This window comes from Astatotilapia calliptera, chromosome 17, assembly GCF_900246225.1.
Source record: "Astatotilapia calliptera chromosome 17, fAstCal1.2, whole genome shotgun sequence".
Taxonomy (NCBI): Eukaryota; Metazoa; Chordata; class Actinopteri; order Cichliformes; family Cichlidae; genus Astatotilapia; species Astatotilapia calliptera.
This window is the reverse complement of record NC_039318.1, coordinates 37,686,000-37,704,953: the sequence shown is the minus strand read 5'-3', so window position 1 is coordinate 37,704,953 and position 18,954 is coordinate 37,686,000. Positions and strand designations below refer to the sequence as shown.

At 43.6% G+C, this 18,954-nt stretch overlaps 1 protein-coding gene across 2 annotated transcripts in view; it reads left to right on the top strand.

The window, feature by feature from the left end:
• Positions 1-88: 88 nt before the first annotated feature.
• adamts10 (ADAM metallopeptidase with thrombospondin type 1 motif, 10) overlaps positions 89-18,954 on the top strand; it is a 57,631-nt gene continuing 38,765 nt past the window's right edge. For both annotated transcript variants that reach the window (XM_026146384.1, XM_026146383.1), the window contains exons 1-4: positions 89-214; positions 4,883-5,271; positions 18,142-18,281; positions 18,364-18,573. In XM_026146384.1, coding sequence (XP_026002169.1) covers positions 5,169-5,271; positions 18,142-18,281; positions 18,364-18,573 — 453 coding nt within the window. In that variant the 5' untranslated portion in view covers positions 89-214; positions 4,883-5,168. The remainder of the gene's footprint in view (positions 215-4,882; positions 5,272-18,141; positions 18,282-18,363; positions 18,574-18,954) is intronic.

The window sequence follows — 18,954 nt, the reverse complement described above, 5'->3', positions numbered from 1 at the left end:
TGTGGAGTCCTGCCAAGACAAACTTTATTTTGAAATTTTTGCTCCCGGACGCTTCTATTTTTACCACGGGGGAAATTGACACCAGACTCCTTCTCTCCGCTTGTGGAAGTGGAAGAAGTTGAGTCTCCTCAGTCTCCTGCCGGCACCGCCTCCTCTCCGCTCGGCTGCTGAGGACAGACTCACATCGGAAACTTCTGCACGGGGACACGGGAAGGTAGGTCACCGAGCTCGGCTCCACTCTCTCTCATGCACAGCTCTGTAAGAAGGAAAGGCACTGCCCTGGCATGATGCTGGCTCTTCTAAGCTCTTGTCCGCTCCTTCCTGCAGAAACACTGCATGTCGCCCATATTTAGTGAGGCTCTTGCTGTCATGAGATCATTAGGTGCACCTCTGCGGACGTGAGCCTCACGCTGTCTTAGGGGATTTGTACTATTCCTAAAACCTCGAGTCCGTGAGTTGCTTCTCTTCTTCTTCGGAGTTCTTACTTATTAGCGCTGGGGTCTCCTTGTTAGCTGATGACAAGACGGTGTGCGTCTGTGTTTGTGTGTCTGTGTTTGTGTCTGCGTGTTGCTGAAGGGATGATGTGGCTGTCAGCGGACATCAGGTACCTGGTGAATGGTGGCGTTGTGTCGTTCGCCGGCTGGGGGCGCTACTCGCAGTTGCTCCAAAGCGCACTAAATCTGCAGCCCGTTTCTAAAGTTGCTAAAGTGTTATCACGGAAAACATTTAGACTGTTGCTAGTGTACTATATTTAGACTATATGTAACATTATGATAAACAGAGGGGCGAGCACAGGTTTAGAGACACAGATGTGGAATCATTGGCTGTGTGACATATCAGCACATGCACGTCCAAACAGCACGAATGACAGATGTGCAGGTTTCCTGATCACCGTGCAACATTTTTATCATTATTATTATTTTGCAGAAATATTCTTTAGCACACACAGATACAGTTTTAGTTTTTTATTTTGCTCCCATAAAAAACGCAACGTGGATGTGTAGTTTTACCAGATTACGCACACTTCTCCTTTTCTTCACATCCACATGTGATGCTTTTGTGTTTAAACCTCCTCCTTCTCCTTTTTTGGTAGCACTCATTCAACTTCATAGTAACCTTAAATTGGCTGCTGCCTCTATTAGGACAGCAAATTTACTTTATTTGTCCTGGGTCAGGTCGGTGCCTCCCAGAACTGCACAGCTTTTCTGTAACCTGCACATTTTTTCAATTTCTTTCTTTCTTCTTTTCTTGATTGCAGAGCTGAACTGACAGGCAAGCCTCTGTCAGTTCAGCTCTGCAATCATTTTAACGCTGAACAGTAAAGATTCCAGCAAATGTAAGGCTTTGCCTGTCGTAATGAATATTTTTGGTGTTTTTTGGATTGTTGTCAGTCGTAAACCAGATAAAAGACAGAAAGAGAAAAGCCTCCTCTGCCATCTGTGCTGCGCTGGTTCACTCACTCCGTGTCGAGTCAGCTCTCTCTCTCTCACTAAATATTGTTTCAGACTTAGAGAGGGACATTTTCAGTGAGGGGAGCACATCCGAGGTTCTCCGGCTTGTTTATGTTCCCACTTTTCATCTGCACACTGTTTATTTGGGGAAACAGAGAAAGGAATGCCTGCACTTTTCTCCTTCTTCTGCCTTATTTATTTATTTATTTTTACCAGAGATTTTAATCTGAGATATGATTCCACCCTCTCTGTCACCTGTCCAGGCTTCATGATGATGGTGATCATGACTTATTTTTATTTATTCAAGGAGTTGATGCTGAGGCTGACGGACGCTGATGTGCGCGATTCGCTCCCTCACGGTCTCATTTGGACAGAGAAACTGTGGCGTGCAGTTACATGAAATAATAAACTCAACCTAAAGCTGATTCGTGTGCTCTCTGCTGACCAAAGTGGAGACTATATATATATATATTGAGAGTAGTGGCAGTGGTGGGGGTGCTGTCCCAGACTTGAAGCTGAGCTGAGGGACACTTAGCATCTGTGCGGTCGACACAGACCGGTCATATGGTTTTGATTAGCGTGCTAGTTTTCGGATAGCTGCACTCTCCCTGGCAGCGGTTAGACACAAGGACAGCATAGTTAGGCTGCAGTATGAAAAAGGAATATCCATCCTGTTAAACACAGTTATAAAAAAGCACCAGTCAGTGTTCAGTAGATGATCAGATTATAAAAAAATAGAAGTGACGTGTCAATATGCCTCAGGGTCCACTGACTTGATTACACTTGAGTATTTTGGCCCACCCTTAAATTCCCACCTAATTATCCCGTGCGCTCCAACTCCTTTCTCTCTTGGTAACAACGACCCCTTTCTTTTCTCCTCTGCAAAGCTCTGATAGCCCTGGAAGCTGTGTGGCCCGGCTCGGAGCCCCCTCCCCTTTCCTTTCCCTTTTCTTTTTTTGGCCGCGATTGTAGAGCTATACGGTCGATATCCATCCAAGCAAAACCCAGACCCCGGAGAGTCCGTGCACGCGCGCGCTCGCCTCGGCCTGGCCTCCTGACAAACATACGCTTTTTATTTCGTACAAGTGATACAGCCCAGAGGGAAAGCTTTGCACAACAGGCCGGGGAAGATGTACAACGCCGTCACCTCTGCGAGACAGCTCTCTCTTAATTTAGCCGCATTTCCAGAGTAGCAATAATTTACCAGAAGAGCTGTGTGCGCGGCGGTGCATGCGTGTTGTGGTGTGTGTGAAGCCTGTCCACAAATCTTTCTTAGCAGCTGTATTTGAATAGCACTAGTTTGTGTGTGTGTTGGGGGGGGGGGGGGGGGTCCTATCTCTCCTCTCTTTCTCTGGCTTAAGTAAACAAGAGGAGATGTAGTGGTCATGAAAAGCACTTGATAGCAAGTCTAATAAGCCCACAATAAATCGAGAGCTGTGCAGGAACAAGTAATGAAAATGGAAAGGGAGCTTGGCTCGCGCAGGAAATGACTGGGAGAAAGCCGGAGGAGGGAGGGAGGGAGGGAGGGAGGGGAGAAAGACTTTTAGTTGTTCCATATATGAGGGAAGTTGCAACAGCACAAAGACCCCTCATTGTTTTTAAAGCAAGCTTTCTTTCTTTCTTTTTAGTTTTGAACTGTACCTGCCCGTCGCTGTGTGAAATTAAGCAAGAGCCACATTAGGGGCCCTTTCATCTCCTCCACACTCAGTTTAGAGTATTAACACTCAAGAATGGCTCTCCCAGCTGGCTTGAATAGCTTACACTCCCCTCTCTTTCCCTCTCTCATTGCCTTCAGATTCTGCACTTGGCTTTTTTTCCCTCCTCCTTTTCTTTTTTTTGCAGGAGGCAACTTGTTCCCCCTGCTCTCGTCACCAAAAGGTTTCCCATCTGCCTCCGATTACCTTTGGCTGCAGTTGGTTAGCCGCCAGCCATCTGGGCCAGTGCGGCGTCTCCGCTCGCTCTTCTCTCCCCAGACAGCTCTGAGGGAGGGAGGCTAGCAGGGCTGGGACAAGAGTAAAGCTGGGTGGGCAGACTTTACTGGAGGATAGGGCTGGGTTTTTAGCTGACACTGCAATATGTAGCCAGGAAACTCAAGTCAAAAGAGAGAGAAGGGCACCCATGAAACTGTGACTGCCGATTCCTGGCTCCGCTCTTGTTTTTGTAATGGGTACTGTGTGGATGAGGAAGTCGTTTTTCCATTGTTATTATAATCTTGCTGCATGTTTGTCTCAAAGGACACAAAAATAATAAAAAAAGAGCCTGAGGATTATTTATAGCACTCGACGGCTAAATTAGTGGTGTGGAAAAGAACGACACAAGAAAGAAATTTGTGATGCTGAACTTTTACCTGCATACGGTCTTAAAAGCTTTCTGTTCATAGAGTCACATCTGTCAGGGTAAAACACTAGCTGTCATCTGCTGACTCAGAACTGGCTTTGTTCACTACTGTGCAAATCATGTCCTTTATTTCCTGTTGTGCCTTCTTTCATTTGCTGTAATTAAAGGTTTAAGCCTTGTTAAGTACCACTGCTGTGCACAGGCCACATGAAACACCAGCATTAGGTCTTTTGTCAGCTTTGGCTGAAGCTGAAGTCTACAACCTAAAGAAATGTGGGCTGCTTATCCTACTGTGGGGCGGCTGTCTGCCACAACGGGCTGGTGGTGAGGGAAGCAAGAAATCATCAAATTTGAATGTTTGTTTTTGAAGTCTTATTGTTGCTCCTGTATTTTTATTATTTATTCATTTATTTTCTTAAACTAGGGGCCTCGGATTCAGAAAAAGGCGATATTATCTGTCCGTGTTGTGCTCCAAATATCAACACTGGTTGATGTATAGGCACTCACACCATCGGTCTGCTAGTTAGTTGGCCAGTTAGTAAGCTGGATACCAGCCAGTGGGTCGCTCAGCCATGCAGGTTGCAGAGTCAGGCAGGGTAGCGGTGATGGCAACCTGCTGCGTCTCTCAAATTGGCTCATTTTACCCTCAGACCCTCTGACATAATACCCACTCCTAGCCCCGTTTGGGCACCGAGCACAGCTTTCTACGAGATCAATGGCCTCCTTTGTGTTTGAACTCTTTCCGGTGGACAGTCAGCTTAAAGTGTGGGTCCTCAGAGGCCCCAGGTTGGGACCTATTGTTATCGCTGGTCACCAGAGTGAAAGACTGGGTACTTACCCTTACTAAAGCCAAGATTGATTATCACAAGGAACAATGGAGGACTGGGCAGTCCTTGAATATGAACTGGGTAGATTTGCCTTGTTAGACTGGGAACTGCATGGGTCATTGGGATCTCATGCTCTCCCTCTGTCTGTGTTTTACTGTGTCTCCCTTGTTCCTCCTTCGTCTTTGAGCCTAAGTTTGTCTTTCCCCACCCTTTCAAACCCTTTCCTGGCCTTCCTCCTGCAGTCACTAAACAGCTTCTCTTCTGCAGGCAAACGGAGAGGGGTGTGAAGCCACCACTGCCGCTGAGCCCCTTGAGAAACCCGTCTAGGTGTTTTCCACTTCTGTGAGGACTTCTTCAGGGTCCATCACCTCTTGCTGACAAAACGCCGAAGACGCTGCTGGCTCTCCGATCTTTTGCAGCCATGGCCCAGCAGAGCGCTGAGCTGTCCCTCTGCTAGGCAACGGGGCATCCGAGAGGGCAGGAGACATGTTGGAACAGAGGCACGGGGACCACTGCACTGAATTTTGTTACTATAGCAACTACTGTAGTAACCATGGAGATGCTATGGAGGACTGGTCTGGTCTGCACTTTCATTGTCGTCATGGTTGCCACCCAGGTCGCAGGAGGTCACAAAGATGAGTTTGCTCAGTCACAAGGTGAGACAACCCATAGCCTGTATATAAAAGATGGATGTGGCCTCGCCTCTGGTCTTGTTTCTAAAAAGTAAAGCCATGAAACCTGCATTCTCTCTATAGGCCAGCAGGGGGCGACTCCTCTGGTTACCGAAAGGGTTCCTATGATGTCGTAAAGGACCTTGAATCCCAAATGTTTGGGCTCAGTAAAATAAAAAAAATAAAAAAGTGCTTTTATTGTTTCAATTGTTAGTTCAAAGATTCGCTATTACAAAGTGATGTTGAATTTCTAAATGATCATCTCATTTAGGGTTAAAAAGTATCCACCTTCATAATGAGACTTCACAAACCAACTGGTGACATCACTGTCTATGTCCATCCTTTATATACAGTGTTTGTACAACAAGGTATATGTATTATTTAAATATCAAAACATTATCATGAAATTCTTTGACTGAGCTGAGAAAGGGTTTGTTCATAAAATGATCCTTTTCCCCCGAATCAGTGTCTGAGATCTGGGTTTGAATTAAACAGGCAATCCTATTTTTTAATAGTGGGAAAGCATCACTGGTTTATTTTCTGTGATCCAGGCTTTTGTGCCACTTTAATGTGTTTTACGGTCGAGGTGCCCACGCTGGGATCTGTTTTTCATTTCAGTTAAACAGAAGAAAAAAGGGGAAACTCTCGCTGCTACCCAAGTTTAGAATAAAATAACTTAAACACCAGTGTTGGGACTAACGCGTTATTAAGTAACGCGTTACAGTAACTACGTTATTATTGTGGTAACGAGCACGGTAACTAGTTATTATGCCAAAATCAGGAACGCGTTAGTCGTTACTGGGATTTAGATAGGCTCGTTACTCGTTACTTCGTGTGGTGGCATCGCGGAGCTTCCACAGATTCAGTAACATTAGCAAGTGGTGGAGGCCAGCAGGTGGATGAAGGAAAAGGGAGGTAAGAGGAGAGACCCGAGGCGGCCGCCGGTCCGAGTATCAGGTGAACTGAACTTCAGGTAAGAAGTTATGACCTGCAGTCTCTCTGGGTCAGATATAAACCAAGTTTAGGTGGAGTTTACTTTCGTTATGCTGACTTTTTCTGTACTGCGTGCTAGCTAGCATGACGGAGTTTCTATACAGCTGGGTGGTGCTATGATGTTAATGATGTTGAACTTTATTTTGTTCATAAGTTATTAGAGTTGCCAACCGTCCCGTCTGGTATTCAGAGAAAATATTACGCGTTTCTTATTGAGGTGAAAAGGAACAGTTTGTCCCGTAATTCAGCTACAATGGAAAAGGCACAAAGCTGGAGTTATTCTGTGTTTACGCTGCACAGCTGCCTCTTCTTCTCTCATCCTCTCACCCTCTCTCTCCCGTTTCTGCTTCAATCATGAAACTGATCAATGATCAGCTGATCGGCTCTCTTGTTTGTTTATCGCCCACTTTGCTCCGAAAGAAGAAACCAGCGGATGTCGCGCTAAACAACAGCAGCACGTTTAAGCTTGATCAGCTGTTGTTAGAATTTATTTAATATTAATTTCTAGTATCAGCTGATGTTTGCTGGAGCCACAGCTGTAAAGCTGCTGGTCATGATGTCTGTTTGTATATGTGGTGAGAGGGAAACATGAAGATGAAACCAGGAGATGTCCTTACTGAACAGGTGATGGAGAAACAGGTTTACCTTTTAGGTGGCATGAATGAGTTGAAGTTATGAACTGTTTCTGAGAGACAAATAACACCAGGATCCTTTTCTAAGTAGCTGACAGCTGGTAACTGTGCAGGGGCGGGTCTAGCAAAGTGTTGCCAGGGGGCCAGGTAGGGCATTAACAGGGAGAGGGGGGCACAAAGAAATACTTTTCTTTCTTATTCTCATTTCAAATATCTAGCTTTTAATAAATAATTATCTGAATCTTACAACAAACAATTGATAGATTGATGCATATATACCATCAGAACAGTGTACATCACTGTCACAACAGCGTTTATTATCATTCAAAGGCTTTATGATTTTTCCTATAATGGCGGCCGGTCAGTCAAAATGCCCGGGCCAATTTTCTGTCCCAGTCCAGCCATGTATGCAGCTCATCTGCAGTCTGGTGTTACCTACATCTTCCTATTCAGAAGGCAGAATTTCCGAGTTCTGAGTACAATCGAAGCACCACGACTGCAGTTTTTGTGTTGCATGTAAAAGGCGCACATGACGCTGTGACGTAGGCTAGAATCATGGCAGCAGTCAATGACGGTCCAGGCGTGGGATTTCTCTCGTGGAAATATGCACATTATCTTTTCCTTTCTATTGGTAGGTGGCACAGTGCACCGTGGCAAGTAAGCAAGCTAGAAGACTGGCAAAGTTATGGAAGAAACACATTAACAAGAGAATTCTGAGTAAAACCAAAGTTACTTTCCCTAGTAACTAGTTACTTTGAAAGTAACGAGTAACTTGAAGTAACTGAGTTACTTTTGAGAGAAGTAACTAGTAATGTAACTAAGTTACTATTTTAAAGTAACTTACCCAACACTGTTAAACACGATTTGAATATGTCATTAGATGCCTGAAACTATATTTTTGCGTTATTGTATTTGTGTATAATTCAGTATGTGCACACGAGATAAAGTTGGATGGTACGAACTGGCTGTCGCTCCGAGTCCAGGCCTGCAGGTTGGGACCGACTGAGCTTTAACCCAGAACTCAAATCCCGCTGTGCTCTGACACGAGCCCGTCTACTAGAAGTCCTTCTAAAGGCAAAGAATAAAAATCCCTAAGTGTGCGTGTTTCATCACCCAGAACAAGGATATGATTGTGTATTTCCTAAACGTAACCTTTGACCCCCTCATATCCCTCGGTCTCTGATAGTTTGCCACACTGCTTCCCTTAAATAGCCCACCCCATAAACCCTGGCGTGCCATTTTCCCTCAGAGAGTTAGTTTTCCACAGTCACAGGAAGTCAGTTCTTTAAACCTGAACTTAATTACTATTTTTTTTTATTAACAAGGATTGAATGTCTTTGTGTGATGTGAAAGGAGCTGCCTGCCACAGTAAAACCATACAGGATTATCTACCTTCTTCTGCCCCGGGCCTTCTTAGCTCATAGTTTCGATTTTCTGCTACACACACACACGTGTGTGTGTGTATGTATATATATATATATATATATATATATATATATATATATATATATATATATATATATATATGTGTGTGTGTGTGTATGTATATATATATATATACATATATACATACACACACACACCTCATCTGATGGTTGGTAAGACCTGGCTCACAGCTGATACTCAACTTCATTTAAAATGTGTTGGACAGATTTGAGGTCACGTTGTTCCTGCTTCCCAAATTGTTGCCTCAAAGTTAGAAGTGTCTGTATTTGTGCTCCCAGACTGCACACAGGAGAAGAGAGGCACCGATACGGCCCATCAGAGCTTCTTCATAACTCATATATTTCATACTGAAGAATCACCGCATGTAAAAATCTCTTTGCTTCAAAGAGGCAGCAGGGTTTGGTCTGCAAAACAGTCGTGGTGTAGCTGGCGTGGAGGGTGGGGCACTTTTCCATCAGAGTGCTTCCTTTCACTATTTTCATTTGGCGATAACAGAACTGAGGGTGTATTTATCAGCAAAGACATTTCTGTATGGCACCCAGTCAGGGTGTTCTCTCCTATTAAATATAGCACGCGTGTTTCCACCGACTGTTTCCTCTTTGTTTCGACGTCTCCTGTTCGATTTTTCTGATCCTGAATCAGACGTTGAGTTCCTTCGCACTAGGTCGCTATAGCTTAAACCGCATGGTTGACTAGAAAATCAGGAATAATGTGTTGTCGTATGCTGCGTTTTCTTTCCTTCCTATGAAGCAGAAGTGCATTCTGGGTGCAGTTATTTCATTACCTGCACACACCACACTGCAGCTGTGGTTTCTGTATGAACCTGGAATTCTTGTGCATGAATCTATAGTTGTTGTTTTGGGTTTTTTGCCAGTTATATGCTGTCTTTGTCTAGTTATTTCAAACTTGTGCTTAACTCATCTGAAATCTTGACTTTATGCAAATTATTTTTGGTCATATTTTTTCAATTTTTTTTCTTCCTTTCGTCATTTGAAATCCTGAAGATGTCAGTTATTAGGCATAAAATAGTGTACCGGCCTGAGGAAGTCAGCATTTGTCAGATTTAAAACATTTTTTTATTACAGTGAGAAACTCTTTCTGTAGCTTACATTAGGCGTAATGTAAAACAGCAGCTTCATGCTGCCAAATAGAGCCGCCTGTGCTTTACTGCAGTCCAACATAATAAACTGTTTCCTAAGCTGTATGTCTTTGTGATGCAAAGACATACGTGTCCCCGTCTTATCATCTGGTAATCTTATCAGCGAGTGATTAACAAGCTGCTTCTGCAAAAATCTCAAACCATCCCTCATTTCTTTATATTTTGCTAGAAAAATGTGAAATACAGGCATGGCGATGCATTAAAACGTGCAAACATACATGGAAATACAGCATGAAAGCAAAAACAGAGTTTGTACTTTACTGTCAGTCAGTATTTGGGACGACCACCTTGGGAAAAGTTTCTTTGTGGAGTCTTCAGGAATATTTCTAGGAGGACATTCAAAGCTCTTCTCTGGCTGCCTTTTGTTCTGTGCTCAGTAAATGCTGACGTCTGGCTTGAGCCGTGACTGAGCCTCCACCGTGTTTTGACCTCGTCCGTGCATATTAACAACCACTCGAAGCATCAGACCCGTGGCTGCTGATTTTCAGTCCAGTTCTTGTGTAATGTGGCACCTGAGCACTTTCAGCTTGTCATATCTATCTAATAGACTCCAGTTTGTGCATGTAAATGGAGAGTCCTCTTCACACACTGAGGTTAATTATGGAGTTCCACAGGGTTCAGTGCTAGGACCAATTCTCTTTACATTATACATGCTTCCCTTAGGCAGCATCATTAGAAGACATAGCATACATTTACACTGCTATGCAGATGACACCCAGCTCTATCTGTCCATGAAGCCAGATAACACACACCAATGAGTTAAACTGCAGGAATGTCTTAAAGACATAAAGACCTGGATGGCCGCTAACTTTCTGCTTCTTAATTCAGATCAAACTGAGGTTATTGTACTCGGCCCTGAAAATCTTAGAAATATGGTATCTAAGCAGATTCTTACTCTGGATGGCATTACCTTGGCCTCCAGTAACACTGTGAGGAACCTTGGAGTCATTTTTGACCAGGACATGTCCTTCAAAGCACATATTAAACAAATATGTAAGACTGCTTTCTTCCATTTGCGCAACATCTCTAAAATTAGAAATATCCTGTCTCAGAGTGACGCTGAAAAACTAGTTCATGCATTTATTACTTCCAGGCTGGACGACTGTAATTCATTATTATCAGGAAGTCCTAAAAACTCACTGAAAAGCCTTGAGCTAATCCAAAATGCTGCAGCAAGAGTCCTGACAGGGACTAGAAAGAGAGAGCATATTTCTCCTGTTTTGGCTTCCTGTTAAATCCAGAATTCAAAATCCTGCTCCTCACATACAAGGTCTTAAATAATCAGGCCCCATCTTATCCTAATGACCTTGTAGTACCATATCACCCTATTAGAGCACTTCGCTCTCGCTCTGCAGGCCTACTTGTTGTTCCTAGAGTATTTAAAAGTAGAATGGGAGGCAGAGCCTTCAGTTTTCAGGCCCCTCTTCTGTGGAACCAGCTTCCAGTTTGGATTCAGGAGACAGACACTATCTCTACTTTCAAGATTAGGCTTCAAACTTTCCTTTTTGCTAAAGCATATAGTTAGGGCTGGACCAGGTGACCCTGAATCCTCCCTTAGTTATGCTGCAATAGACGTAGGCTGCCGGGGGATTCCCATGATGCATTGAGTTTGTCCTTTCCAGTCACCTTTCTCACTCACTATGTGTTAATAGACCTCTCTGCATTGAATCATATCTGTTATTAACCTCTGTCTCTCTTCCACAGCATGTCTTTTATCCTGTCTTCCTTTTCTCACCCCAACCGGTCGCAGCAGATGGCCCCGCCCCTCCCTGAGCCTGGTTCTGCCGGAGGTTTCTTCCTGTTAAAAGGGAGTTTTTCCTTCCCACTGTCGCCAAAGTGCTTGCTCATAGGGGGTCATATGATTGTTGGGTTTTTCTCTGTATCTATGAAGCGCCTTGAGGCGACTTTTGTTGTGATTTGGCGCTATATAAATAAAATTGAATTGAATTGAATTGTCCCCCTTCCTTAAGAACGTCTTCTCGACAGCGATCCTTCCAGTGAAACCTTTTCAGATGAAGAGTAAGGAGCTTGGAAAGAAAAGTGTCTGGACTTCTTTAAGTTGCTTGAAGACGTTTTACTTCTCATCCAAGAAGACTGAGGCTACGTCCACACTAATGCGTTTTCGTTTTCTCTCCGTTTTGGCCTCACGTCCACACTGAGACGGCGTTTTCCTCAAGGAAAAATGCAGCGTTTTGAAAACGCTCTCAAAAACACATACATTTCAAAAAGAAGCTGTCCCGTCGCAGCGTGGACACTCGAAAACGCAGACGATGACGCATTTTAGTCATGTGATGCAGTCATGTGACCAATTATACAGCAGTTGTTTTGTTTGCTCTCAATTTTGACAGCCCTAAAAAAGATTAATGTCAGTTTGTACTCCTGATAGCTTTTCTTTAAATTCTTTAATTCTCACTCGCTTTTGCGCAGGACTGGAACGTAAGCGTTTTGGGCCGTTTCAATGTGGACGCACAACTCTGTGAAAACGACTGAAAACGCTGGTGTGGACACGTTTTCAAGTCTATCTGGGCTGGTGTGGACGTAGCCTTAAGCCCTGTGTGAGTGTTCCCCCCAAGTGGGACAGTGGACCCCCTATTGATCCTCTACCCAATCACACGAGCCCAGGTGTGAAAATGGGTGTGGGTCACAATCAGCCAAGGTTTCGGGTGAGCTCAGACGCTCAGATGCTTTTCTTTCCAAGGTCCTTAGACTACGATGACCTGGATAACTGAGGACCTTCACAGACATTTCAGATGAAGTTTTAAGTGAACAGCAGATGGATCACGTGAAGGGCCAGATGCTTCGCTCAGGTCGTTTCAGCGTTTTGCTGACTTTCTGATACTTTTTGTAGATCTTTTTTTCCGAGGTTTGCTAGTTCTTCTTTTATTCTCCACTTGTGCAGTTTCCTCAAGGACGTGCTGCACATCATGCCGAGACCAGAGATGGGCAGTAACGCGTAATCTGATTACTTTTTTCAAGTAACGAGTAAAGTAAGGGATTACTATTGCAAAAACGGTAATTAGATTACAGTGACAACAGCTGTGTGCAGATCAACAATGGATCATATATCGAGTGCGGGAGAGAGTATGAGCGTGCAGCGTTTAAAGCGTGGAAGTACTGACCTTACTTTGAGTTTGATTCCATAAAAAGTGACAAAAACATTAGTGTCCGCTGTGCGTGGGAAGAAAACTTCTTTTTACAGCGAAAAAAAACCCTAAACTTCCGAGCAAGCACCGAGTAGCTACGACGTAATGGGAAACTCACAGAGAAACTCGCGGATTCTTCCACTGACACGGCACACCTGCACCAAGGTAACCCTCCGCCTGCCCCACTCCTGCTTTACAGGTGAAAATAGAGCAACAGGACCGCTGAGTCTTTGACTTTATTTATTTTCTGCTGTGTTTTACTTGCATCTATTTGAAAGACTAAGTGTAAACACAAAAAATATTTTATTTTATGTGCTGGAATGTGCAGAAAATGGGTTTAAATGTTAAACTAATTTCTTCCCGTCAGAGAATGTTGCATATAATTAAATGTTTGCTTGATGCATAAAGTTAAACGATTAAAACTAATAAAACAAGTTTTAAACAGAGACTTTTCCATTTGATTACATTTTGGATGATGGATTATGCAGAAAAAGTAGAATTGGGCTGAAAGATCTATCACTTTATTACCTATTCAGGTTGTAAATTGTGTTTTTAAAAGTAACTATGTAACTAAGTAATTAATTACTTTTGAAAATAAGTAATCAGTAAAGTAATGGGATTACTTTTTGGGGGCAGTAATTAGTTACTAATTACTTTTTTCAAGTAACTTGACCAACACTGGCCGAGACATGCCAAATTTTCACCTAATAGGTCGTTGGGAATCACCTCATCGGTGCAAAAATACGATTTTATACCTGTGTTATTTTTCTCATAAGTTCAGCAAAAGAAAGGGAAATAAATCACGTGTTTTTCCACCGAATTGCTAGAAACAAAGTTCCTAAAATACAATTTAAAGGTCATCTGTTGTGTTTGAACACACCACGGGTCCATTTCTTGAGTTAGATGCTGTTTTTATGCTTGAGTGAGTCACAGGTCAGTGATACGTGCATTAAGACACACAAAAACATTCCTCTGAAAAATTTTAAAGACCACAAAGAAATAATAAGAAAGCAAAATATAAAGAAATGAGGCATGACTCAAGACTTTTGTATAGTGCTATTTTTAGAAGCTTTAATACAGCAAATCTAAGACTGCACCTCTAATGGCTCACTAAAGGGTTGATAACTATTTTTGCACTCTTACTTCTCGCTGGCTGTTCTGAGTTCATAGCATCCATAAATGTCTCCTGTAACTGTTTTCACAACAATCCTTTGAAGCTGCCTGTGTTTCGTGTCCCTGTGGGTGTGGGAATGAGGATTTGTTGAGTTCGCCCAAGCTGTAGCTTTAGACTGTAGGTTCATGTGTCTTCTGGTTTTCATTACACTTAATTCTGTGTGAGGTCTCGTTAATTTCTTCTATAGACACAAATTCTATCTGCTTTATTAGTACTTACATTTTCTGTCCAGGAGTTTTTCCTGTGCTTCAAACGTAGGGGAAATACCACCTGCCGGCTTACATGCTGTGCTTTACAAGAACAGGATGGATTTGTTGTGGGAAATCTAATGCTTTTCAGGAAGTTTGGGGGGAAAAAATGCCAGTGGGGTGCCTCGATTGCCCACTGTAGGAGAGTCATGGCTAAAAGTAATAATGAGAATAAGAGCTATTTTGGTGAGTAAATAAGAAGTAACGGATGTTGCCGCTGACGCTCACTCTGAGAATTCAGGGTTTCATCTCATTTTCATTTCCAATGCTTCAGCTATAAAGCAGATATTAGGTATGCATCTGTGTGGATTGCAGTATGCTTTTAGGTTTAAGTTCTGTTTTTCCACCGACATTTCCCAGCCACTTCAGTGGGTATATTCCTACTGGGTCGGACGCCGTTTCACCTTCAAAGCTGCTTTAAAACATGGCACAGACCCAACCAGTTGCTGCAAACATTTCTCACAGATTTTGGTCCGTGTCGACATGACGGCATCGCACAGTTGGCGCAGATTTGTTGCCTGCATGTCCACGATGTGACTCTTTGGTTCTACACATACCCAAAGGTGCTGGACTGAGATTAGTGAGTGGATATTCGAGTTACTACTGCCTTACAATCAGCCTTCTTCCCCGTTCTGGTGCTCGGTTGCAATGCACTTACACTGTGTTGCATTTATAAGCTGTTGAACAGGTGTACCCAATGAAGTGGGAGGTAGTGTTGAAGTGTGTCTCCAAATAGTAAGCTTTTGGCACAGTGTCTATGTTGAAATACATCCAGGCAGTTGTTTATCTAAATGAAGGTCTAAGGAGCTTGGAAACAAAGCGACTGGACTTCTTTAAGTTTCTTTCAGCTTTAAGCTTCTATAAGTTACTTAAAGAAGTCCAGTCGCTTTGTTTCCAAGCTCCTAAGACTACCATGACCCGAATGAGTGAGAACCTACACAGGCATATGTACAGTGGGGCAAAAAAGTATTTAGTCAGCCACCGATTGTGCAAGTTCCCCCACTTAAAATGATGACAGAGGTCAGTAATTTGCACCAGAGGTACACTTCAACTGTGAGAGACAGAATGTGAAAAAAAAAAATCCATGAATCCACATGGTAGGATTTGTAAAGAATTTATTCGTAAATCAGGGTGGAAAATAAGTATTTGGTCACCTCAAACAAGGAAAATCTCTGGCTCTCACAGACCTGTAACGTCTTCTGTAAGAAGCTTTTCTGTCCCCCACTCGTTACCTGTATGAATGGCACCTGTTTGAACTCATCATCTGTATAAAAGACACCTGTCCACAGCCTCAAACAGTCAGACTCCAAACTCCGCCATGGCCAAGACCAAAGAGCTTTGGAAGGACACCAGGAAAAGTATTGTAGACCTGCACCAGACTGGGAAGAGTGAATCTACAATAGGCAAGCAGCTTGGTGTGAAAAAATCAACTGTGGGAGCAATCATCAGAAAATGGAAGACATACAAGACCACTGATAATCTCCCTCGATCTGGGGCTCCACGCAAGATCTCATCCCGTGGGGTCAAAATGATCATGAGAACGGTGAGCAAAGATCCCAGAACCACACGGGGGGACCTGGTGAATGACCTGCAGAGAGCTGGGACCAAAGTAACAAAGGTCACCATCAGTAACACACTACAACGGCAGGGAATCAAATCCCGCAGTGCCAGACGTGTTCCGCTGCTGAAGCCAGTGCATGTCCAGGCCCGTCTGAAGTTTGCCAGAGAGCACATGGATGATACAGCAGAGGATTGGGAGAATGTCATGTGGTCAGATGAAACCAAAGTAGAACTTTTTGGTATAAACTCAACTCGTCGTGTTTGGAGGAAGAAGAATACTGAGTTGCATCCCAAGAACACCATACCTACTGTGAAGCATGGGGGTGGAAACATCATGCTATGGGGCTGTTTTTCTGCCAAGGGGACAGGACGACTGATCCGTGTTAAGGACAGAATGAATGGGGCCATGTATCGTGAGATTTTGAGCCAAAACCTCCTTCCATCAGTGAGAACTTTGAAGATGAAACGAGGCTGGGTCTTCCAACATGACAATGATCCAAAACACACCGCCCGGGCAACAAAGGAGTGGCTCCGTAAGAAGCATTTGAAAGTCCTGGAGTGGCCTAGCCAGTCTCCAGACCTCAACCCCATAGAAAATCTGTGGCGGGAGTTGAAAGTCCGTGTTGCTCGGCGACAGCCCCAAAACATCACTGCTCTCGAGAAGATCTGCATGGAGGAATGGGCCAAAATACCAGCTACTGTGTGTGCAAACCTGGTAAAGACCTATAGTAAACGTTTGACCTCTGTTATTGCCAACAAAGGTTATGTTACAAAGTATTGAGTTGTATTTTTGTTATTGACCAAATACTTATTTTCCACCCTGATTTACCAATAAATTCTTTACAAATCCTACCATGTGGATTCATGGATTTTTTTTCACATTCTGTCTCTCACAGTTGAAGTGTACCTCTGGTGCAAATTACTGACCTCTGTCATCATTTTAGGTGGGGGAACTTGCACAATCGGTGGCTGACTAAATACTTTTTTGCCCCACTGTAAATGATCAGATCTGTTAAGGAAAAACAGACTTTGACCCAGAATAAGTTTTTATAAAGCTGGTACATGCACTCTTAATGCAATGTTAATGTTGACTACAGTATAAAAAATATATCACTTGACTGTCTGTATTTAATGCACTGTCTGATTGGTTTCAGTAGCAGTATTCAATTTAATTCAGTTTTATTTCTACAGCGCCAAATCACAACAACAAAGTGCTTCTATATTGTGAGGTTGACCCTACAATAAAACGGAGAAAACCCCAAAATCTTGTGACCCCCTATGAGCAGCACTTTGGTGACAGTGGGGAGGAAAAACTCCCTTTTAACAGGAAGAAACCTCCGACAGAACCAGGCTCAGGGAGGGGCGGGGCCATCTGCTGCGACTGGTTGGTGTGAGAGAAGTACTGATATATAAATGAATTACTACTCACAGGGTGTTTTTGGACCGTTTAGCAGCCCAATGAAACAAGACGAGACCCAAACACTATGTAAGCTAAAAATCAGAGTTTACTAGGGAGCTGGATTTTATGGCAGAACATTAATAGACAGACGAAACAAGTTACTATGACGCTGTGGCTGCAACACATTAGATAATCTTGCAGAGGAATACGGCAAAAAGCGATGTGGTAATGGGGTGCAGGTGTGCAGCTTGGTGTGGAGGTGCGATAATGAGGAAAAGTGGGAACACGCTGTTGGACAGGGAGGAGATGACAGACGAATAGATACCTGAAACATGTTTAGTCTCAATCTAATTTAGACTAAACACGAGGGCTGCGTCCTTTGTGTTGAAAGGGTGTTTTTTGCCGACACGGGGCTGGAAGATTAACCGTGAAATCTGAAATGCAGAAACTGCATTTGTGTTTTGGTTCCCACAGTTCGAAAGGCTCGAACGCCGGTTGTGTTTTGCACTAACGTTCCCATGTCACAAATACACTGCAGCCTCACAAAGTCTGTGTGAACGCAGTGTTTGTGCTGTAATTGCGCTGTTTATTCCAGGCACAGCTATCTGCTGCCTTCAGAGAGATTTTTCCTTTAAGTCTGTACCAGGGAGCTCTGATCTCTGGGTATTTACTCTGTGTGGGAAGGGGCCGCTTCTCCACCAAGCGAGACCAAAGGTTTAAGCTGGGCTCCTTTTGCTAGTGACCCTTCCCCGTTAGTAAGCTGACGCCGGCTGTTTGGAGCTGAGCGAGTTTGGACAATAAATCATTGCCGGCCTCTTGCACAGACAGGAAGTATACAGTTTCAAGGTAACCATGGGAACATCCTTATGGCCTTGTGAAGGAGGGGTACTTGGAGCGGAGGCCAAAAAGTCTGCAAGTTCCTCTTTTCCAACTGGGTTAGTCACTCAATAAAAAAGCCCATTGTGTGATTTAAAATAAGCAGCTCGCAAATCCTCCAGGTTTGTATTTTTTATTAGAGTCACTTGGAAGAAGCTGAATTTTGTCTTTATCTAGTTAAACTCTGGTGTTGATTTTACACTGTCTTTATTTCTCCCCTTCTAGCTGCTTTCCTATCCAGTCTAGGCCAGTATGAGATCGCCATCCCAGTACGTGTAGGACCCAGTGGCGAGATGCTGGACTCAAAAATGACTGAACACCACCAAAGAAGAAGGCGCAGCACTGAAGACAGGCTTCCTGACTCTGTATTATGCTTTTTTATGTAACTTTTTTAAAATTAAAAATACATATATTTATTAATTTCTTGTGCATCTTTCTGTCTATTAGCTCTTCTACCAGCTGTCGACATCCCGGAACAACTTCCTGCTCAACCTGACGCTACAGGGAAGCCTGCTGTCACGGCAGTTCCAGGTGGAGTACTGGAAGAGGGGTCGTTTAGCCTGGAGTCACCCTTACTCTCCTCATTGCCACTATGTGGGACACCTCCAAGACCAACCGCATTCCAGCAAAGTGGCCCTGAGCAACTGTAACGGCCTGGTAAGACTCGACCCTCCCGTTTAAATCCACAGCTCGTACACTGAGTGACGGCAGCAGCAGCAGATCCTGACATCAAAGCATGACACTTTAGCAAACCTCGAGTCCTCGAGCAGCTCTAAACCTTATCTGAAAGGAAGAATTTATGCTACAAAAGAGACACTTTTCACTTTAAAAGATGACATCATTAATTGTGTCCAGTCCAGCGCTGCTACTGTAGACTTAAAGCTTTTTAAGGTGATTACCAGCAACTTTGTTAGGCGTACCTTTCAAGTGTGGTCCACTTGGTGCAAATATCTAATCAGCCAATCACACGTAAGCATACGATTTGCTGAAATTGTGGTGGAAATATGATTTAAGTGACTTTGAACGTGGCTGTTGGTG